Source organism: Haliotis cracherodii, unplaced genomic scaffold (genome assembly GCF_022045235.1).
Source record: "Haliotis cracherodii isolate W230 unplaced genomic scaffold, xgHalCrac1.p SCAF_10, whole genome shotgun sequence".
Lineage (NCBI taxonomy): Eukaryota > Metazoa > Mollusca > Gastropoda > Lepetellida > Haliotidae > Haliotis > Haliotis cracherodii.
The window spans coordinates 28,986,094-29,010,648 of NW_027266265.1; the positions used below are offsets into that span (position 1 = coordinate 28,986,094).

The window sequence follows — 24,555 nt, forward strand, 5'->3', positions numbered from 1 at the left end:
TGGAATAAATTCTTCAACCTAAGGTAATTTAAGCGCTATGTTGTTACTACGCAGGACACCTATAAGAACCCCCGCACCGCCCCTCTGTATCCGCCTTTGTAACGGTACCACCCTATACTGTAAGACGTGAAAATCAACAGTCAGTGACAGCTTCGAACGATCGGTTTGCGCTAGAAGATAGGGAATGTTATTGTTAACATTTGGGATGTTTGGGACCACAAAATCAGAAGTCAGTCACACTTCCACGGATTTTTCGAATGATTTGTATCGGAACTGTTCACTTTTAGCAATCTGGTCGTGCAGTCGTGTACGTTCATTCATGAACAACACCTCCCGAAACATAGCCACAAAATACGCTTCGCAAGGGACACTGATGGCCCAACCGGATCATCCCAAGTAGGTCTAGATATCTGTCCCGATTGTTTAAACAGACTTCATTTCACCACACTTATCCTTTTACGTTAAATCAAATTGAAAGTTGCGAAAGAGGTCGGGTGCGTCACGCTCATGGGGATTCTCGCTCTATTGATCGGTAGTTGTACATTGGAAATTTTTATGGATATAGCTCGATTATATAAAATGTCTGTAGAAGCTCTATGCATAACTTATATAGTATGCAAACCGAATTTGATGCGTGTGACTATCTTGTTTGGTTTCATAAAGTGTTTGTAAATATCTTTCGTTCTCATGAATTTGTCCAGTTCTGCCTTGTAGTTGCAAAATGAATGACGTCTCGCGATTTTTAATAAATGAAAAAGTAGTCCTGGTGTGACAGAGGTCACGGTTATCCAATCCAAACGAATAAAACAAGGTACGACGTGTGACTTACGGATTTAGTATCTTACTACCTGTATCTTCACCACGTAGGGAATAAATACTCGTAGATCATCGTAAGACAGTCATGTCCATCAAGAATTATGATTAAATTTAATTATAATAATGTTTGCACTGTTCTATTGGACGATAACGTCTTACACAGGCTCCTTTGTGAAAGACTGATCTTGGTGTGCTCACATACTAAATTCAATAAAAATATACAGAACACCTGTTGTCAACAGAAGTTTCTAAACTGAAAATAATATATCTTCTTCTCAAGGCCATACGAAGAAGCCATACTTGCACATCAACATGAAGATTGACGACACGACGTTTATACAAACATTTAATATACACATGTTATCTGCCCCAAGCACTCTAATAATAACCTATGTAGAAAGTATCTGTAGTGTAGGGACCCCTGATTCAAACGGAATTGTAAAGGGTAATTATGATGTGTGTATGTCCACCGTTCAAGTGTGGGGACTATATGAAGAGCCTGAACACATCCTCTATTGACAACGGTGCTATCGAGTACATGTAACCCGTAGGATACCAACGAAGAGATTGTCCATGCATAAGGATGTGACAGACACGACGTCAGTATTTTTAAACATGTACAGTACCTCGTCGAGCAGGGTAAGGTCCTTACAAGCAAACTTTCATAATCAGGGCGAATCTGGGATTCGAACCCGCGAAAGTAGGGTTCTGAAAGGCAACTTACAGAACAACTAGAACACAAGAATCATCTAATCTTTTTTGCGCAAACATCTTGAGAAGCATTCTCCATCAAGGTGGAGTAAATGTTAAACCACAGCAGACCGATTACTTTTTAAAAGTATGTGAGTGAGTTAGGTTTAACGCCGCTTTTAACAGTATTACAGTTATATCGCGGCGTGTCAGCTTAATGTGGGAGGAAAGCCCGAAGTGATGCAGGTTTCAGACGTTTACCACTTCGGTGAAACCCACAAGCACGGGTATGGTGCTGACAAACCTAGAAACATAATCGGGGCGAAACGTGATTCGAACCCACAATTATAGGTTTCTGGCGTACCCAAGGGACGCAACTCTGCACAGCGAATCGCGGCGCCTTAGACGACTGGGCCACCCGTGCCCCCTCAAAGTGAGTGAGTGTGTTGAGGTTTATAGGCACATCGGCAATATGTCTGCCATTTTGTGACTAGACAGTTGTTTTCTGAAAGCCTGCCATCCATGGACAGTAAAAGTACGAGTAATGTATCACAATTCCTTGTTAAAAACTAGCTTGAAAACGATACTGAGATGAGAGTGTTAAACGACGACACAATATAAAACGCCAGGAAGGGAAGAACACATTACTTGGGACCAAGGGGACTTACAGTACTTCTGCTTGCTGCAACTTATTGATAGGAATCAACATATTTTCATTCTCCATCTCCCTGGTGATCGCCTCCGTGGTGTAGAGGTAGAGCGTCCGCCCGGAGAGCGGAAGGACTGGACTGGTCGACTCGGCGTCAGTATACTGTGTCCGAGTGGCGTGTTCATGTTAAATTTGCAGCATGGTATCTGGGAGAGCTAGCATTATAAAATCGGCATTAGTCCGCAGTAGTACAAGCAGAACCCCACACACACACACACACACACACACACACGCACGCACACACAGTACAGACACACACACACACACACACACACACACACACACACACACACACACACACACACGCGCGCGCGCGCGCGCGGGCTATATAAGTGCAATAATCTTGGACGCGACGTTAAACCCCATTCTGTTTCACCTCACCTTTTAATAGCATCAAGTGGTGTACTGATTTCATAAAATATGATAAAATCAAGGATACGTATAGTATATTGCAGCAATAGCTAAACCAATGCAGGAACAACTATCCAAATGAAACCTACATGTACACCTGTGTTGTTTTGTTTTGTCAATTTGTATCTGACATACATTTGTGTCGTCGTGTAGTTCTAGCCAGGAAGGGAAGAACACATTACTTGGGACCAAGGGGACTTACAGTACTTCTGCTTGCTGCAACTTATTGATAGGAATCAACATATTTTCATTCTCCATCTCCCTGGTGATCGCCTCCGTGGTGTAGAGGTAGAGCGTCCGCCCGGAGAGCGGAAGGACTGGACTGGTCGACTCGGCGTCAGTATACTGTGTCCGAGTGGCGTGTTCATGTTAAATTTGCAGCATGGTATCTGGGAGAGCTAGCATTATAAAATCGGCATTAGTCCGCAGTAGTACAAGCAGAACCCCACACACACACACACACACACACACACACGCACGCACACACAGTACAGACACACACACACACACACACACACACACACACACACACACACACACACACACACACACACACACACACACACACACACACACACACACACACACACACACACACACACTATGTAAGTGCAATAATCTTGGACGCGACATTAAACCCCATCTCACCTCACATCTTTTAATGTAAATTCTGTGAGTGGCACTCACACGTGCATGTCCGTTGCTGTGTAAAGTGCAATAATCTTTCACATTTCACCCCACCTCACCATCTTCCTTGTTTAAATTGATGGTACCATACTTTCAAAAGTATTTTGTTTGTTGTACGCCACACTCAGCACTATTCTAGCTATATGACAGCGCTCTGTAAATAATTAAGTCTGGACTGGTATCACGAGCAAATTGAGACCATGACAAGCACAATCAACCAAGTCACAGAGCCTGACCACCCGATCCATTAGTCGCCTCATACGACAAGCATAGGTTGCTGGGGACCTATTTTACCCGGAATCCCCATGGTTGATGTTCAGTTTTCAGAAGTAAATCCCTTTAGTTTATCACGTACTCAAAATGAAATACAAATATATTTATTTGGACCCGGCATTGAGGCGTTCATATTATTCATTATTAAATAATTTAAGGACCATCTATATTTTAGTGGTATGTAGCGTTTGTCTGACAGTTCTATCAAAATGTTCGTGTTGAACAAAATACGATTTTGGAGCAATGTTTATTCCACTTATCGCGATCACATTTGGAGCTAAGGCAATCTTACTATAATCTTATCACGATAATGATACTGAAATAGTACCGCGTCACTGTAGCTATGTACTCAACAGGATATGTGCTCAACATTTGGTGTCAACGGACCCACAGATCATGACGTAAGCTAGATGGACATGAATGACAAATGAAAGTATGAAAACCACTTTCTATACGGTTTGAATAACGTGGAATTCATGATTGGTCGCACACAATGTTTAATGTCAGGGCAATCACATCGGAGTTCTGACTTTGCTGCCGAACAGAATATTTTACATGATCACGACGTTGAAAAATTTATACTTCACCATTTGCCATTTCCAGGGTGTCAAAAAGGGCCCTTGTCATACTTCGTCTATTCTTTTTCAAGTGCAAAGTAGATAAGAATTTCTTTTGGAGGCTTGATCCTCACATCCGTGGACACACAGTCACACATCGTTGTGTCGAACACTGATGTCTCGAAGTAAAGGCAAGCTCCCTGTGTTTCCTTCCTTATTCCTCATTTGCGGTTGTGTCGAACCTCGGATAACTTGAAGTATTTATGTAGGCCCCTTCAACTTCAACCCAACGGTGTTTGACTGTGGTATGGTTTAGTCATGGTAATGGGTTAAAGCGTTAAGCTCACTTCAACGATTTTAGTGTAGATGTAAAACTTCAACGCCAGAGAATCTAGAATATTTGCCGAAACGGATTCCAGCTCGGAATAAGGTAGTAAAAATTAAAAAGTGGTGAAAATTATATGAATGGATGAATGAAAATCATTGATGACGCCAGACGTTGGCAAAAGGGTAAGCTTTACCGGTAGCACCTGCCATTCACTGAATTTACATTAAGAGAGGGAAATAGGGTGAACGTCGCGGCCAAGATTATTGCACTTATATAGCGACGTGCATGCACGTATGTGTGTGTGGCTACCTGTACTAGTCCGAACTAATACCGGTTTTATAGAGTTAGCCCACTGATATACCATGACGCAGTTTAACATAAAAACCCCACTCACACATAATATAGTGACTCCGAGTCGACCAGTCCTTGTTTTAGCCACTTAATGCAGAGCGCCAGGCAGGATAGCAACAATTATCATCTTTAAACGTCTTTTGGTATGACGCGGCCGGGAACTCCGGACCGTGCGCTCTCCGGGCGGACACTCTACCACTAGACCACGGAGGCGGTCTTCATTAAAAGAGTAAGTGCCAATAAGGAAAGAGTGTCAACAAAACCCTTTATGGCATGGGATAGTATCGCACATGATGTTGACAAGTAATGTGTGATATTTGTAAAAATTACCTTAATGTCCACCATCACATTTCTTGAATGACAAAACCAGGCCTTCGATGGTGAAATCCTGATTGAAAAGCTTCTGATAACTGAAAGTTATCACATTTATGATTAATGCATCAGCAACCCTAACAAGTTGGTATGATAAAATCAATATGTAACATAACATGTAGTCCTCTACTTAAGTTTAAACATATGCATGATAAAACCACCGTCTATGCAACAACCATTATTTTAAACCAAGTCATCATTATGTACCCTCAGCACTGATGTCTTTAAAAGACCGTTAACACCAGCTAATATATTCATTTTCAACGAGGCCTGTCCATACATTCCCTGTGCAATTGTTACGTGCTCATAATACACAGAAACATGATGGACACTTTTATTATCATAATTCATATACTCCACCTTTACTTGGTTTGGTTCTGTTGGAAAAGTGACTTATAACTGCGATGATAGATGTATTTAACCATAGCCGATAGTTTCAATAGTACAAAGGCAGCATTATTCTTAACGTGATTAACAAGAAACACTCTAATCATCACTATCAGTTATGACTTGATCAAATGTTTATTAAAACAGTCAATTTAGATTTAGAACATGAAAAAAGACTTTGATAGCAAGCAAAAATATATATTTTTATTTGTGAAGCTACATCTGGCTAAAGCTTTGCCAGAAGTGGCTAATGGAAGGATGGTTTCAATTTTTCGTAGCATTTGCAAGTTACGCATAATTATACTTGGCATATTTGCCATCAGCCACGTACACAGTGAAACTTTGTCGGACAGAAGATCATTCATTCATTTAGGTCCAACGATGCGTGAACAATACTACCAATGAGGACGAGGGTCTGTTGTTGTGGGTCTATTAAGGGTTGAAGGCGTGTTTCATATACGTGTCTGTTATTGTGAAGGTTTTATTATTTGTTCATGGTGGAGGCTCATCTGATAACACAGTTTGTGAATAGGAATATGTATAAAAACATTGAAATACATACACAAAATTTGGATATAAATACTGCTCCATCAGTAGTCCTTCAGACGTGGACTTTCTTCCAAGCTCTCCTGGACCAACATGATGCTCGCTTTTGCTCTCGCGTCTTGCTGCCTTGTTGGCCTCGCCACGGGATTTGTGTTCCAACCACGTAAGTTTTTTTTAATGATTTTATTCCTTTACATTTGGTACATGACACATGTCAGAGATAACACTTATTAATCCAATTTAACACTATAACAAATGTTATATTTGGGATAACACTTTCTTAGTAAAGTACAGATTCTCGTACTTTTTTGGGTTGAGTCCCGTCCGGGATTCGAACCCGTACCTGCCCGAGTCGACTCAACCCAAAAAAGAACGAGAATTTGTACTTTACTAAGAAAGTGTTGTTCCAAATATAACATTGTTACATTTGACCACTTTCTAAATGGAATTGTGTATTCACAATTTAACATCGTGATAGGTATGTACTCGTTGCAGTAGCTGTTTGCCTACATAAGGTATTCAAGAAGTTCAAGAACATCCGAATTGTTTCAGATGGCTATAGTTAATATGTCATGACCATGACAGATTAACGATAGTCATATGAACAAATCTTGTTTTCTTTAACTTCTTTTTGGTGGTATGTAATTTGATTCTGCACTCATTAGATGTATTTGAGTGATGAAGCAGAGTAAATAAATCTTCGATTGCAATAAATATTTATTTTCGAAGAGTTGATGCGTGTTTTTTGTATACGACGGGTTCTACATTACGTCGAATGACGTAGCCGGGTGTGTGGTCATCCGTGTTTCGTACACATGCTGTCATAAATGTAGCAATGTAATTAGTTAGTGTTTCGTACACATGCTGTCATAAATGTAGCAATGTCATTAGTTAGTGTTTCGTACACATGCTGTCATAAATGTAGCAATGTCATTAGCTAGTGTAGGTGTTTGGAAATTAACTGCTTTAATTTTGTTAGGATTTTGTTTCTTTCATACTTTAAAAAGAAGTCATTGGCGTTACTAAATGATTTCAGTGTTATGTATTATGTAATCGTGCGTACCCACAAACCTTTTTTTGGTTGTTAGGTTTGTTTAAAAAACACATGACGTGCTCCAAACTATTTCATTGCGGGATATATATGTTGATGTACAATATAATGACTAGTCTTACTCGTCTAGTCGCAGAAATCCCGCCTTGTTGATTGTTATTGGTTATTACTGGGTCCTTGGGTTTATATATTCGTAAAATGAAGCATTTAGATTTCAATTATTGTAGTTGTGTTACATCGCATTAGATACTATGTTTCAAAGGACGAATTGTTAATTTAAAGTATAGGCTAATTCAAAACTTTTATAATAATTTCAGCATGTGAGACGCAACAACATACATGTTATGCTGTGTCCGAGTGTCCAATGGGCACCGAGCCTCTGGAAACTCTGTGCTTTGGAGACAAGATCTGCTGTGTTGGATCTCCACGTATGTATAACCTTGGTCCATTTGTTCTGCCTCACCACTGGAGTCCTCTGTGGTTGAAACCAGCAAGGGTTTATACTAATCAGTACCTGCAATCTAACAACTGGATGCTTGGGTATTACTTGAAGCTAGTTTTAATTTAGCATCCTTTAAACTGCTTTACTCAACCCCTTTGGTTATTATGAGAGTTGAAATGTTGAAATGCTGCGAATTAAATGTCATTATTCAGTGTTAGAATAATTGTTGTGTGTTTGTTGATGTGTGTTTTCGTGCGTATGTGTATGTATTTGTGTATGTCTCTCTGTGTGTATGCATGTGTATATGTGTGCATATCTATCTTTGTGTATGTGTACATGTGTGTGTAAGTGTCTATATCTGTGTGTGTATGTGTAAATGGTTTGCTTGTGCCAACACTATATATATATGTATATATATATATATATATATATATATATATATATATATATATATATATATATATATATATATATATATATGTATATATATATATATATATATATATATATATATATATATATATATATATATATATATAAACAAACCTATGTGTGTGTATCTATGTATGTATTTGTGTATATGTCACCCTCTGTGTGTGTATGTATGTGTGTATATGTGTGTGCATGTGCATGTGTTAGTGTGTGCATGTGTGTGCATGTGTGTGCGTGCGTGTGTGTGCGTGCGTGTGTGTGTGTGTGTGTGCGTGCGTGCGTGCGCGCGTGCATGTGTGTGTATATATGTGCATGTCTCTGTGTCTGTCTGTGTCTCTGTGTGTGTGTGTGTGTGTGTGTGTGTGCAAGAGGACGATTTGCTGTGTGGATATACGTCCCTTTGGCGTGGCAGGAACTTATGATCGTGAAATTGAATCCATGATTCATTGGGAATTTGGGTAGTCAGCCCCATGCCCTTGCCTTTGGGTCTCACCAAACCAGTAAACATCTTATACCTGAATAACTTTGGACGTTTCTAAATTAATTTTACACGCTGCATGTGTGCATCTATCAAGTCAGCGAGTCTGACCACCTGATCACGTTAGTTGCCTCTTTTGCCATATTAATCGCCTTTTACGGCAACAGGGGCCACGGAGGAGCTATTCTAACCCGGATCCACACGGGTAGTTATGCCTCCTACCAGATAAGCATACCATTATCTGAAATATACCCTCCCGTTGGTGCATGGGTCCAAATGTTTGTTTGATGGTACCAATATTCTTTGTTGTAGAATGTACGCCAGACCCTTGCATAAATGGAACATGTGAATTTGTCGGTGGAGCCAACACATGCAACTGTGATGCGGGTTTTTCTGGCCCCACATGTGACGCTGACGGTAAGAGTAAAGCCTTTGTAGGCACATATTTGTAAGAGGAGGCAACTAGTTTACACTGATTGCAACATAGGCACTCAATACTAGGGTCTGAAGTTGTGTGTGAAGTATAACGAAAAAGAAGCCAGCACCGGGTTCGTTTTTCAAAGGCTATGTATTAAACAACTACAGTAACGTGGTCAAATACACTGAAATACCCAGGTTCTTCTTACATCATCATAACAAAGCTGTTTAGTTTTTCAGTACTTTTGAATAACGAAAAAAAACCAGCATCGGGTTTGTTATTCAGTTAATGTCCAAAAATTCTATTAAATATAAGATAGTCTATGATCTATCTCCCAACAACTGTTAAGCTAATCAGTAGTTTTGAATAACGAGAAACAACGATGTAAGACGAATTTGCTGTCATATATTGAATGAGTGTCAGTGTATTTGACCACATTACTTTAGTGGTTTAATATACAGCCATTGAATAACGAACCCGGTGCTGGCTTGTTTTTCGTTATTCAAAAGTACTGATTAGCTTAAGCTTTTGGATGATGATGTAAGACGAACCTGGTGTAAATGAGTTTCAGAGTATTTGACCTCATTTCTTATAATTGTTTAATATACACCCTTGAATAAAGAAACCCGGTGCTGGCTTGTTTTTCGTATTCGAAAAACGAATAACGAACCCGCTGCTAACTTAAGGGTTGGTCATGTTATTACTATTCTTCCTTTGCTGTACCAGTACATGTACAAAAGTAATTATTTGGAATATCACTGATACTGCATGACAATTTATTTCAAAATGCTTATAATAATTCTTCCCATAGGGAAAATAGACTTAATGGTTTGCGATATGTAATACTTCATAACTTGTTAGCTCTACTCTCAAGTCGACTACCTACACCATAACCATGGGTGTGTCATTATTTGTATGTTTTCAGCATGTGCAGATCCTACTATTTGCCAGAATGGTGGCACATGCCAGCGTGAGACTGCCGCTCCCTATTTCACTTGTGCGTGTGCACCGGGCTACTCTGGCAACACTTGCCTATCAGATGGTAAATCCCAACCACTTTCATCACACATACAAGACTGTCTCATACATAAATTGATAGTGTTATCGATGTGATAAACCGATCCGATAAACTTAGATCACGGTTAGATAAATATGCAAATTAGGTCATCTTGCAGAAACAACTTCCAAGCGCCATACATCACTGCAATGTGTGCTGGATCAATACACAAGCTACTAAGGTTCCCACTGTGTTCAGATAAGTCTTTCTTTTGTAGAATTGTAGAATAAATACAGTATTCCGTCAAAGACAAATTTCGGATGCTTAGATAAGTTTCCCTAAAGTATGGGTCTTTCAGAAGAGTGAATTTGATTTTACGCCGCTATTAGCAATAATCCAGTAATATCACGGGAGCACTGGGAATGGACATCATACATTGTACCCAATCGTACTGTCATGCAAAAGCTTTAACCATGTTTAGGATTGTATTTAACAGCTAAGTATGTATAGCGTCTTAAAAAACTAAAAGAGTTTAGGGTTCTTCATAGTAATCATATATACTATCATTATCAGCTTCCTGTATAAGAGAAATACTACTAGTGATACAGCAACAACACATTTATGAACATAATCAAAATCTAAACATGTTTTGACATGTTAAGATTCTGAACATGTTTAGATTATATGGATGTTAGGGTGTTGTGTTTAGGTGGTGTTTAGGCTGCAAGACGATAGCTCATTTCTAATGTTCGACCTAAATGCGTTTAGATAGAACACGCCAATTGTGTTTTCCTATTAGAATTTAAACACATTTCTAATCATGTTTAGTTTGAAACATGACTTGTCTGTGTTTACATTTTAAACACAATGTTTACAGTGTATCTTGTTTAAACTTGGAAGTATTTGAAGTGTGGAAATCCACACATAAGCCACTATAGTATGGTCCCGTGAAGCTTCCGGGTTAGAATTGGTCTTTAGCAACCCATGCTTGTCGTGACTAACGGGATCGGGTGGTCGGGCTCGCTGACTTGGTTAATGCATGTCATCGTATCCCAATTGCGTAGATCGATGCTCATGATGTAAATCACTGGATTGTCTGGTACAGATTCAATTATCTGCAGACCGACGTCATATAACTGTAATATTGCTGACGTCGGCGTTGAACAACAAACAAAAGCTATATTATGCCTTTCCGGGTGTTGCGGAAAATTATCTCTAGCTTGACGTTGTTCTTAATTAACATTATGTTTTTATGATCAATTTTATCTATATTACCATAAGTAGTTGCCTACACCTAAGGGAGTAAGAAACATACATTATTATCACTTTTATTTACATTATCATCTTAGGTGCTTAAACCTGAGGGGCGTAATTAACATCTATTATTATCATTTTTATTTATATTATCATTTTAGGTGCTTACAACTGGGGTAGTAATACTAATCAACATTGTTGGCCATGTGTGTTTAATATTCTTCTGTATGTTTCAGCTTGTTTTGTTAAATGTGGTAAAACATTGCGTTTAAGATGGCATGCCATTGCAGATTAATCATATACCGCCTCCGTGGTCTAGTGGTAGAGCGTCTGCCCGGAGAGAGGAAGATCCGGGGTTCGATCCCCGGCCGCGTCATACCAAAAGACGTTAAAAGATGGTACTTGTTATTACCCTGTCTGGCGCTCAGCATTAAGGGGCTAAAACAAGGACTGGTCGGCTCGGAGTCAGTATACTGTGTCTGAGTTGGGTATTCATGTTAACCTGCGGCATGGTATCTCATTGAGCTAGCACTATAAATCGGCATCAGTCCGGACTAGTACAAGAAGCCACACACACACACACACACACACACACACACACGTGCATGCACGTCGTTATATAAGTGCAATAATCTTGGGCGCGACGTTAAACCTATTTCACCTCACCGGATAATTCATAGTAAATATAAAGATCGGGAAGTACTTACCTTCTTTTCAATAGTTTATAAGTGAAAGAGCAACAACTTTGCAATAGTTTGTTGTTCTAACATTGGTGTGTTTTTAACATTCTTATATATGTTTCAGCTTGTGCTGAGGGTGGAACATGCATGCATGGTGGAACCTGTAACCGCCAGGCAGCAGAACCATTATACAACTGTGCTTGTGCCCCGGGCTTCACTGGTGCCGACTGCGAAACGGATTGTAAATACTGATGGCTTGATAAGAGTTACAGCAATATGTTTCTTATTTAATGTCCACGGTCTTAGGCTGTGTAGTTTTTTGTTTAACCTATGAAAACATGTCTTATCTCACCCCCGGATTACAAAAGCAACCCATGCTTGCCGTAAAAGGCGACTATGCTTTACGTAAGAGGCGACTAACGGGATCGGTGGTCAGGCTGACTTACTTGGTTGAAGCGTGTAATCGTATCCAAATCCCGGTGTTCGATGTACCGCTGTCATATAGCTGGAATATTGCTGAGTGCGGTGTGAAACAAACAAACAAACAAACAAACGAACAAACGTCGGATCTGGTCACTACACTTAATACATGTATGATGCAAGCGTGCAGATTAAGTTTTTTTATGTTATCAATTTCACATAGTAAAGAGGAATAAAGATAAAAGGTTAATAACACCCTGTTGATATCAAGAATTCTTATTATCATTCTGCTGACACTATTTAATTATTGTTATTGTAAACTTACATATGACTGCATTTATGATTCATTTTCAGTGTGCGACCCAAGCCCATGTAACTCTGGAACCTGTTCTTCTAGTGGAAACGCCGAAGGCTTCGAATGCGCATGCTCTGGGAATTACTTTGGCACCCTCTGCAATCAAAACTGTAAGTATCTGCCTTTTCACTCCGATCCCCTTTATCACAGTCAATTAATAAATACAAATAAGTTATATTTAGTTGGTTTTTGTACACATGCTTAATTGTGTTCGGGGCGGTGGGGTAGCCTAGTGGTTTAATCGTTCTCTCGTCACGCCGAAGGCCCGTGTTCGATTCCCCTCATGGCTACAATTATGTGAAGCCCATTTCGGGTGTCCCCCGCCGTGACGTTGCTGGAATATTGGTAAAGCGTCGTATAACCATACTTACTTACACACATGTCTTCAGTGGTCTGTTTCAAAAGTGGGGGCACGGGTGGCCCAGTCGTCACTCGCTGTGCAGAGTTGCGTCCCTCGGGCACGCCAGAAACCTATGATTGTGGGTTCGAATCCTTGTTCGCCCCGATTATGTTTCTAGATTTGTCAGCACCATACCCGTGCTCGTGGGTTTCACCGAAGTGGTATGCGTCTGAGACCTGCATCACTTCGGGCTTTCCTCCCACATTAAGCTGACACGCCGTGATATGACTGGAATACTGTTAAAAGCGGCGTTAAACCTAACTCACTCACTCACTCACTCACTGTTTCAAAAGTATTTAACTTTCTGTGAGATACATATAAAAACAGTTGATGATTTTAACTTAACATTTTCAAAATGAAAAAAGAAGAAGGAAAGGCCTGCATTCTATAATTTGCCCTGCCCACATCCATTATCTGTCTCGCCAAATTTAGACAGTTTCCTGTTGCTGCATGCCAGAAATATTGCCGATGCGATGATAATTTAAACTCACAGATATTCTTGCACAAAAGTTTTAACAATAGTGTCTCATCTTTAATAATATTTCAACCACATTGATATCAAAATGTCATTACTTAATTTAGTGTGATATATTCATACTATTTTCTCTCAATTTCTAACGTGAGCGACATTCCATTTATGACGTCATTTAGTGCTATAACGTCACGTACCGCGGTCACACAAAGGACATTGCAGCACTGGTCTCATTCACTTTTGTTGTCAGCAATACAAGAGTATTACTTTCCATTTTGTTCGATATATAATGCTGCCTTTTTAACGATTTTGCATTTACTCTGATTGTCGGCTGTATCATGTATGTCCGTGATAGTTTGACTTAAATGTCGTTAAATGTGTGGTTGTGGTTGGAAAAAACCAGAAGAATTGTCTGCCACAAAAGGTAAATTGATTCAATGATCTCGTTTAACATAATATCTGGTTTTGCATAAAGCCGACACTAATATCGGGGCCAATACCCCCACCCCCACCCACCCCAACACACACACAACCCCCACCGCCACCTCCATACCAGAATATCAAAACGTTATTTTAGGTCCTTATGAAATGAAATGGTTTTATCTGTGATACTGACACTGTTATTGTTGGTATTCAGTGTGTTTGGATAACCCCTGCGATGAAGTAGACATGGATGCAAACTGCACCTATCCTGATCCTTCGAATGTTGAGGAGAGGACGTGTGTATGCAATGAAACAGGTGGATTCCACGGGGTATTGTGTGAACTCAATGGTATGTATGTTTAATTGCTCCAGGGTAGTTTGTATGCTGGCGGTAGTGACGATCGTTACAGCTGCTCGTGTGAAATTGGTGAACAAATTCAAATCTATTAGCAACCCACGCTTGTCATAAAAAGCGATTATGCTTGACTGAAGAGAGAGACCACCTGGATCGGGAGGTCAAACTCGCCGACTTAGTTTGATTCATGTCATTGTAAACCAATTGCGTAGATCGATGCTCATGCTGTCAATCACCAGATTGCTGGTCAAGAATATTTATTGATCGCCGTAATATTGCTGGAATGTTGCAGAGTGTGGCGTTAAACAGCAAACAAGCAAACAACATGTTGGCAACTGTGTGCTTGTAATGCAACATTTGGATCTATTTTGTTTCCTACGTATACAGTCAAACACCGTTGTGTCGAAGTTGCAGGTACCTACGTAAAAACTTCGAGTTATCCGAGGCTCGACACAACCGAAATGACAAATATACAAGGAATACGCAGCGATCAAAATTGTATTTCGAGACAACCATAAGTTCGACACAACGGTGTTTGACTTTACATATGTTCCGGTGTAGGTGAGACACATGGAAAGTCGGTTTGGATATTATATTGATGATGTATCGACAATATAACGGCAGAAATTGTGTATATCTAATGCCAAAATTTACAAAGTAGTTTGAGAAGCAATGGAATGGTCAACGATTTAGGCAATTTGTTGGCATATATATTCTGATTAGTATACCAGCATGTGTGTGATACTGATTTTACGAAATGAGTGTCAGACTTTTTGTGTACTTGTATTGCTCTTGGAAGCCATGGCCTTAATGATGATTGTTGAACCTTGCACCTGCTATGTGAAGCTGCCTCCCTTGGCCTCTAACTTGATTACTGGTATACAAGGTGTGGCCTCCAACTTGATTACTTGTGTACAAGGTGTGGCCTCCAACTTGATTACTGGTGTACAAGGTGTGGCCTCCAACTTGATTACTGGTATACGAATACAAAGTGTGGCCTCCAACTTGATTACTTGTGTACAAGGTGTGGCCTCCAACTTGATTACTGGTGTACAAGGTGTGGCTTCTAACTTGATTACTGCTTTGCAAGGTGTGGCCTCCAACTTGATTACTTGTGTACAAGGTGTGGCCTCCAACTTGATTACTGGTGTACAAGGTGTGGCCTCTAACTTGATTACTGGTGTACAAGGTGTGGCATCTAACTTGATTACTGGTGTACAAGGTGTGGCCTCCAACTTGATTACTTGTGTACAAAGTGTGGCCTCCAACTTGATTACTTGTGTACAAGGTGTGGCCTCCAACTTGATTACTGGTGTACAAGGTGTGGCCTCCAACTTGATTACTGGTGTACAAGGTGTGGCCTCCAACTTGATTACTGGTATACGAATACAAAGTGTGGCCTCCAACTTGATTACTGGTGTACAAGGTGTGGCCTCCAACTTGATTACTGGTGTACAAGGTGTGGCCTCTAACTTGATTACTGCTTTGCAAGGTGTGGCCTCCAACTTGATTACTTGTGTACAAGGTGTGGCCTCCAACTTGATTACTGGTGTACAAGGTGTGGCCTCTAACTTGATTACTGGTGTACAAGGTGTGGCATCTAACTTGATTACTGGTGTACAAGGTGTGGCCTCCAACTTGATTACTTGTGTACAAAGTGTGGCCTCCAACTTGATTACTTGTGTACAAGGTGTGGCCTCCAACTTGATTACTGGTGTACAAGGTGTGGCCTCCAACTTGATTACTGGTGTACAAGGTGTGGCCTCCAACTTGATTACTGGTGTACAAGGTGTGGCCTCCAACTTGATTACTGGTGTACAAGGTGTGGCCTCCAACTTGATTACTGGTGTACAAGGTGTGGCCTCCAACTTGATTACTTGTGTACAAGGTGTGGCCTCCAACTTGATTACTGGTGTACAAGGTGTGGCCTCCAACTTGATTACTGGTGTACAAAGTGTGGCCTCCAACTTGATTACTGGTGTACAAGATGTGGCCTCTAACTTGATTACTGGTGTACAAGGTGTGGCATCTAACTTGATTACTGGTGTACAAGGTGTGGCCTCCAACTTGATTACTGGTGTACAAGGTGTGGCCTCTAACTTGATTACTGCTGTGCAAGGTGTGGCCTCCAACTTGATTACTGGTGTACAAAGTGTGGCCTCCAACTTGATTACTGGTGTACAAGGTGTGGCCTACAACTTGATTACTGGTGTACAAGGTGTGGCCTCCAACTTGATTACTGGTATACGTATACAAAGTGTGGCCTCCAACTTGATTACTGGTGTACAAGGTGTGGCCTCCAACTTGGTTACTGGTGTACATGGTGTAACTGAAGAGTGTGCTGAAAACACATTTGTTAACGAATAGCGTATAAAACTGATTGTAGAGAGGAAAACTGCATTTCCTTGAAAGAATGTATCACTAGGGATTGGTACCCTCGAATGCTATAAGTGGCAACGAAACGTACAAGGATTGCATGTCTACAGAAAGATGAGCGGTTCATTCCGCTCGTTTCACAAATATCTCTTCGTTTTGCAGTGTGCAGTCCGAATCCATGCTTTGAAAGCACTTGTACAAACATAGTCAACACAGATTACTCGTGTGAATGTCCTTTCAACCGCACCGGTAAAAACTGCACAGAGTCAGGTGAGCGACTTATTTCTGTAGGCATAGGTAAACATGGGAAGCTCGTGACAGAATGTTGTCCTTTTAGCTCTTTAGAACATGCCTCATTTTGATTACTGAATTGCCATATTAATATGACTATTAAACATGGGAAAGTGCGGTAATAGACAGCAATGATTAACCCAATGAAGCCAGTTTGAAACCTTTCTGAATTGAAGATTGTTTTATAGCCCAGAGTGAGTGAGTGAGTGATTTGGGTTTAACGAAGCTTTTATCAGTATTCCAGTTATATCACGGCGTGTCAGCTTAATGTTGGAGGAAATCCCGAAGTGATGCAGGTCTCGGACGTTTACCACTTCGGTGAAACCAACGAACACGGACATGGTGCTGACAAACCTAGAAACATAATCGGGGCGAACCGGGATTCGAACCCACAATCATAGATTTCTGGCGTGTTCAAGGGACGCAACTCTGCACAGCGAATCGCGGCGCCTTAGGCGACTGGGCCCCCCGTGCCCCCTTATAGCCCAGAAGAGACGCTTTTCAATATGTGCTATCCTTATGTGAATGTGCTGTTTCAGTTTGCCCTTCAGCTGCTTTGGATTGTAACAGCCGAGGCACATGTGTACCCGTTGGCGAGACACCCACGTGTGACTGTGACGAGGGGTTCTTTGGCGAGAACTGTGAATCCGGTGAGTACACATAAGTTATTCAAACTGACTACATGGCCACTGTTAGCAATAATTACAGTGGGGTGGACTCCAGGAATGGTACAATAGATCAAAACACAGTTGACATATTCTACCAAGACACAATGAGAAAACAAACTCTTTAGTTATGGCGGAAATAATTATGGATGTGGCATTAGTTGACCCTGATATTTTTAGAAGGTTGAAAGGAATAATTCAGGGACCAGTATTAAGCTGCATATATGTTTGCTTTAGGTACCCAAACCATACTATTCTCCATAATACTTGAACCACTTCAATGAGACACATAAGCCTGTTAGCATTATTCAAACTGACATCCTAAGAGAAAATGAAGCGAGCTTTGTAATGTTTTGTTCTAAAGTACACATCACTATAATGACGTCAAAGCATTGTGACACGGTAGACATGACGTCACAGCACTCGATTGAGTAGTGCCAAAAGTAAAACCGTGTTGATATTACTGAGTTTTATTGTACACTCTCTAGGTTCGTGTTCGTCAAGGGGCTGTCGGGTAGCCTAGTGGTTAAAGCATTCGCTCGTCACGCCGAAGACCCGGGTTCGATTCCCGAGATGGGTACAGGTTTTGAAGCCCATTTCTGGTGTCCCCTGCCGTGATATTGCAAAAAACGGCGTAAAAACATACTCACTCACTCACTAGTTCGTCAAGTTGTCCGCCTTAACTATATTGCTAAACAGGCTGTATACAGTGTAGGAAGCGTAGGAAGCGCAACACGTTATTTAGCAACGTTAAAGTGCTTATGAATAAATATTTTCTTTCACGGTAATGCGGTCATCAGCAAGACCATGGCCTAATATGTTCTATACCTCTGGCGGATCGATTGGAATGAAGGATTCTAAAATGGTGGAATATTAGTTGCCACAGGTCCATCTGCCTTAGGAGCCTCTCAATTGAAAATACTATAGGTTTATCTCCTAGAAGACGTGTGTATGTTCGTGAAACAACGCTACACAAATAATTATATTCTTGTATGATTTCGAGTTGATGAAATATGGTGTTGTCTTCTCAGACTTCTCTTTGTTTTCCCAGAATTTGTGAACACTGAACAATATAACGTAATGTTTAATATGCACTTGTGGTATATTTTTAAACCGTTTCTTTTGCTTTACAGTGGTGCCCCCATGTGGTATACCAATTACCTCACGTATCTTTGGCGGAGAAGATGACGTACCATCCGATAACCCTTGGATTGTCAAAATCGTCCAAACTATCACTGGCGATGTGTTCTGTAGCGGAACCCTCGTCGGTGCGGAATGGGTTGTTTTAGACGGCTTTTGTGCAATAAAGTAAGTGAAATGATTAAAGCGCATTGAGTTACGGGCGGGTAAGTTGAGATGTCGAGAACCAAGGGGATGGACCCAGGGTTAGTATAGGTTTACCTAAATGTGAGCCCTGGATATATGTGGTAGATTGGTAATCGATATGTCTTTGTCACTCAAATACTACTATCAAATCCAGCAGAAAACTTGTTATGGAGTACTTTCAAAAAGTATGACGGTGCCAAAGAAAATCTTTCTCTGATTGCTTTTGATAAAGCCCAATACGGATGTGTAACAGGATCCGGTGACATGGAAACGTATAGGAAGTTGCATGTAAATCGTTGAGAGGTCTTTTGACAAATTGTCATGAACCCGAGAAAAGAAAAAAAACATGGTGCCTCTAGGTCAGTTCGTATATATATATACTGCGAAAATTATGATGAAGCATGTCTGGTTTGTCTTTGAGTCCACATGAAAATAGGTGATGCCACATGGTTTTGCCTTTTATCTTATTATGTAAATAATCAATCTTCACATTCGTATAACTGTTATAACATGCGGAGATTATCCCTGTATTTCAAGGCCAAATCAGGAGATAATCTTACTTTCTCTACTTTGGAATGATTTAAGAAGTCTTAATTATTTAAAAGTTAACGCTTATGGGTTAGAATTAGGAAATCAAACAACTCAAACTTTAAGGTAAAATTACAAGCAATGAATTCAGTATAGATAGTTTTTGTTGAAAACAAATGACGTTGGGGGGCTTTCAGTTGGGAACATCCAATTTTTATTATTACTGCAGTTCTACCTGTGAAAGGGAATAGAAGACGAATGTGATTTGTGTCACCAATATTTTAATAAAATTGTATTGTATTTTTAAAAAATTCTATCATAAACTGCGTTTCAATTCGATGTTTATATTATGTCAGTTGCAATGGTGGTTGTCATGTCTTGCTGGGAGACTACAATGGAACAGTAGAAGAACCCTCTCAGCTTAGCAGGAACATGAGCGTCACTGTACACGGGAATGCTAACTTCAATGACTCCGGATCGTTATATGGTTTTCTCGGGACTGGTAACATTCCACAATACCTACGTACGTATTGGTTTTACTGTACTTGCCACAATTCATAGCACTGAGAGAGTATGAACGGACCACTTTAGAATTCCCACAAGTCTTAAACCTAATTATGCACAAATAAATCTGAATCTGCACTCTAAATGGTCGGCATAGGTCGAAAGTTGTGGAGAATGGAGCAATACTGCCCGAAACGCCATTAGAATCCATGTAAGAGATTCATATTAATTGTTATGTTTACTTTCACCTTTTGGTTCCATTACTGCTTACAATTTCAGCTTACAACGTGGCCCTGGGACGACTTTCCGAACCCGTTGACTTTACCATTGGAGTCCTACCCGTGTGCCCACCGTCTGATGCTTACAATGTACTTCGTTCCCCAAGGAACTGCAAGGTAGCAGGATATGGCAAACAGAACGCAATAGAGGGTACGTTTAGACATTGTATTAATCATTGCAGTAAAATTGCGAATAATCCGCGGATGTCCATGGATATCTACGAAAACTGATTTACACTTTTATTGCCCTAATTAGGAGTTTTATGGATTGTGTAACTAATGGGAGTATACCGTGACTATCAATGCGTCAATGCGTGGCGGGCGGTGGCAATACTCTCTGATTAAATACGGCTTTAATATTAATTTATGATGCTACACTGTAAATGGATTGCAGGTAATGTTTGGTAAATATTTTTTCACATGAATAGTTGGTTAGAAAACAGATAGTATCATCAGTTTTGCGTGAACCACCCTTTGGCGGAATGTGGTCACTGGTAACATTTGAAAATGACACACTTGTCAATTAATTATATGAGTTGTACAAATTAAAATATGATATTTGAAAGATACGCGTACACAAAATGTAAGCTACCTTTGATGTTGACTCGAATTGTACACTAAGTGTTGCACATTTAAAGTATCGGAGAGACACTGTTAAATCTCCAGATTTCTATATTTCTACTACTGCCATAATTCAAAATGTCTTGGATCAGAAACTGTTTTCTGATCGTATGTCAATATTTTTCATCGTGAAATAATAATTCCATACACTGGTTGCTGGTTTCGTTATGAAGGTGCAACCATTTCTACACAATATCGTTTTTGGTGAGTATTGTGGCTTCCGGGATCTATTTAGAGGGTATTCGAGACTCAGCAGTGTGCTACGCGGGGCGCAAATATATTGGTATGCAGATTCCACATTTAAGGAACGTAATAGCTAATAACATTTCCTTTATATACGATATTTTATTTTTGTATTATTTTCAGTCTGGATTCAGGGGATAGAGGGATGGGTGGGGTTTGGCACCCTCAGGTTTATGTTGCAGTCCACATAACTCTGGAATCCCATGGCATCATCAAGAGACTATTAAATATATACAACCAGTATTCTGTTTCCAGTGAACGGTTTCACCAACTCGACATTCGGCGTCCGCCAGGTTCTTGATGCGGCCATTCTTGATGACGCCATATGCGGCTTTTTGAGAACCCCATCTCCACCAGAGTCAACTCACTGCGGCTTTTCGTTAAGTGACGCCGTAGTCTGCAACGTAAGTATAAACGCACTTAGCATGATAATTGACTCCAGTAGAAAATCGTAGATGAACAGCAATCTCATATATTTATGTAAAGTGTATTTATGTTCAGGGTAATCAAGATTCCATGATGACAACATTATGAAAATATACTATGTTTATGTCCAGGGTAATCAAGATTCCATGATAACAACATTATGAAAATAAAGTATGTTTATGATCAGGGTAATCAAGATTCCATGATGACAACAAAGTGAAAGTTGTACTTTTGAAAATAAAAGTTTGTCCATAGAAATTTCAATGATATATCAAATTCAACTCAGGGTGACAACGGGGCTGCTTTGGTCTGCCAAAACGACACTACAGGCGTCTGGACATTTGAAGGAACTGTAACCTATTTGCCAGACAACGAAGACAACTTTTGCGCTCGTACTTTCTACATCACTGACATGACTATGGCTTGGACCTGGATTCAAGAGAAGATAGATGCGGCGGCAGGGCCATAGGCGGCTGTTACGAACACGCCGACAGCTTCCTGAGGGTACAGACAGGAGGCAAGCAGGGACCATTGGTTAATTAACGCTAACTGCAATGTACATGTCAGCAACAGTACGTGCTTCCCAAACTGTTAACTAAACAATAAAATATGCATTTCATCATCGTTTTATGTTATCATGTGACCTTTGAAAATAAATTCAAGCTATTAACAAGTATATATATATGAATTGTTCATTGTTAACCTTGACTTTTAAATCACTCGATATTTTATAGAAAGTGTTTGTAGTTAAATGCCGAACTTTTAAATAATCGAATCTGGACCAGACAATCCAGTGATCGATATTGCGAGTAGCGATCCACGCTGTCGGGGTACGATGGTGCGCAATTACCCAAGTCACCGAGTCTGACCTGATTCGTTTTGTTGTCTCTTACGACTAGCATGCGTTTTAATTTGGTTGCCGGGGACCTATTCTGACCTGGAAACCCCACGGTCTGGGAGATTGAGTTCAAATGCTACAAAGATTAAGGTAGGATAAGACCCCTTTGCTCTACTCATAATGTAGAATGTTAAATTTACGACAATCTTTGAAGAATCAATTTTGACAACCTTTTTTCTCACTTACACATTCAAGTTTTGGACGTCGGGCATGACGACGCCACTGAAAGGTCTAAAATGTGCGAAAAAAGTCGATTGTTTCCAGCTTTAAGAAAAAAACAATTATAAGCCAGTCAATGACACAGGACGACACTGTCGTTATCTGCACCTAAGAAAACTGCATGGCCAAAGACTTGTTCCTTATGTACACGTTTAGCACCATGTTATACACAAAGAAGGTTAGGGATCATGTATCGTGGATCATGGATGTGTTTGGGATATGTTCGTGGATTTCTTGCAGATATCCCCATAAATATTCATGATCCCTAACTATATATATATCACGGCAGCCTGGTCCACACAAACCAATGAAAATACGAACAGCGATTCACTTGAAGTACTCGCCCGGCAATTAACAATGCATTGTGAGTACTGGTATGTCCTTAAGTTGTTTGTTGTTTAACACCGCACTCAGCAAATATAACATCTATATGACGGTGGTCTGTATATAATCGAGTCTGGAAAGACAATCAAGTGATGGATATCATGTGCATCGATCCACGCAATTGGGATACGATGACATGCATCAACCAAGTCAGCGAACCTGACCACCCGATCCCGTTAGTCGCCTTTTACGACAATCATAGGTTGCTGAAGACCTATTCTAACCGAGGTCGTATGTCCTAATGACAAAAAAACAACACACTTACAGACTTCAAAATTTACACTTTCTCAGAAAGAAGGTCATACTAACACTCCAAGAAAGCAACATGGTACTGTCACAATCGTTCAGGGCTCAGAGCGATGTTAGCTCTGAGGTGATCTTAACTCCAAGAATTTAACATAAGGCTTGTATAATACAATTTTTATTCCTAATATGCGATATTTAAGATATGGAATCCCACTCGCCAAATATTCTCCATATTTAAAAAAGTCTTTCGAACACAACGCATCACAACACAACAGACATGCACACATATTCGACTGGTATTACATGTAGCAAACAGCTAGATATTCTATATTGGAAGCTTTCACTATGTCTATATGTCGGTTTGCACTGCGTTGTATAAAATGAATAAAAACAATTTGTAGGTCAATAATGATTTTTGCGATACGGAACCTCACTCCTCTTATACTCTCTATTGGTCGTATTAGTGATACAGGATTTCGAACACTATACATGGCAACTGACATGCACACATTTCCCACTAATATTAATGTGGCTGCTTGTACTGGTCCGGATTTATGCCGGTTTTTATAGTGCTAGCCCACTGAGATACCACTGTTTAACACGCTTACCCTACCCTGACACGGAGCCCAACAGCCCTTGTTGTATCCCTGTCATGCCGAGCGCCAGGCAAGGTAACAAGTACCACAGACCTTATAACGTCCTTTGACATGAAGCGGCCAGGGGATCTGCTCTCTGGACACTAGAGATGGGAGCTTGATATGGAAGCAAAATCAGAAGTGATGAACGTCTGGCGAAGTCAACGAGCACGGGTATGGTACTGACAAACCTAGAAACAGAATCAAAGCGAATTTGGAATCGAACCAACCATCATGTTTCTGGCAAGCTTTAGGGACCCAGTGTGTTACGGCCCCATGGATGACTGGGTCAAACAGGAAACAGATACAGGAAAAGGGACAAATTAAGGAAAGGAAATAGATAATAAAGAAAGGGGCGTTCCTTGGCAAGTAGCCAGAAGAAATATCACAATATGACATCATCTACACAAAGGGCTTCCAAATGTAAACAAGTCAGTTGAAATTATTACCAATCTAGAATCCATGGCTCATTAAAATATGATTATTTGATCACTTAAAGACTCAAAACTCAAAACTGTAAATGGCAATTGTTTCCTGTTTTCAGCATGTTTTCACTGACCTATGACGAAATTAACTCAAGTATCTTTTAACTGAAATTATACTTAAATACT

The 24,555-nt window shown here is 40.2% G+C and overlaps 1 protein-coding gene across 1 annotated transcript; it reads left to right on the forward strand.

Annotated features, from left to right (window-relative positions):
• The first annotated feature begins 6,169 nt into the window (after positions 1-6,169).
• On the forward strand, positions 6,170-22,181 carry LOC139454256 (uncharacterized). Its single transcript, XM_071235867.1, has 14 exons — positions 6,170-6,290; positions 7,496-7,606; positions 8,843-8,947; positions 9,874-9,990; positions 12,004-12,120; positions 12,654-12,764; positions 14,164-14,298; positions 16,843-16,950; positions 17,511-17,621; positions 18,770-18,944; positions 19,847-20,013; positions 20,274-20,423; positions 21,392-21,540; positions 21,849-22,181. The coding sequence occupies exons 1-14, from the start codon at positions 6,221-6,223 to the stop codon at positions 22,029-22,031; spliced, it is 1,809 nt and encodes a 602-aa protein (XP_071091968.1). The 5' UTR covers positions 6,170-6,220; the 3' UTR covers positions 22,032-22,181.
• The last annotated feature ends 2,374 nt before the right edge of the window (positions 22,182-24,555 follow it).

Excerpts from the sequence above, each read along its gene's own strand:
- LOC139454256 (XM_071235867.1), top strand. The coding sequence starts at position 6,221 with ATGATGCTCGCTTTTGCTCTCGCGTCTTGCTGCCTTGTTGGCCTCGCC. Across the intron at positions 8,948-9,873 it reads CCCCACATGTGACGCTGACG|CATGTGCAGATCCTACTATT; the intron begins GTAAGAGTAAAG and ends GTATGTTTTCAG. Across the intron at positions 14,299-16,842 it reads GGTATTGTGTGAACTCAATG|TGTGCAGTCCGAATCCATGC; the intron begins GTATGTATGTTT and ends TTCGTTTTGCAG.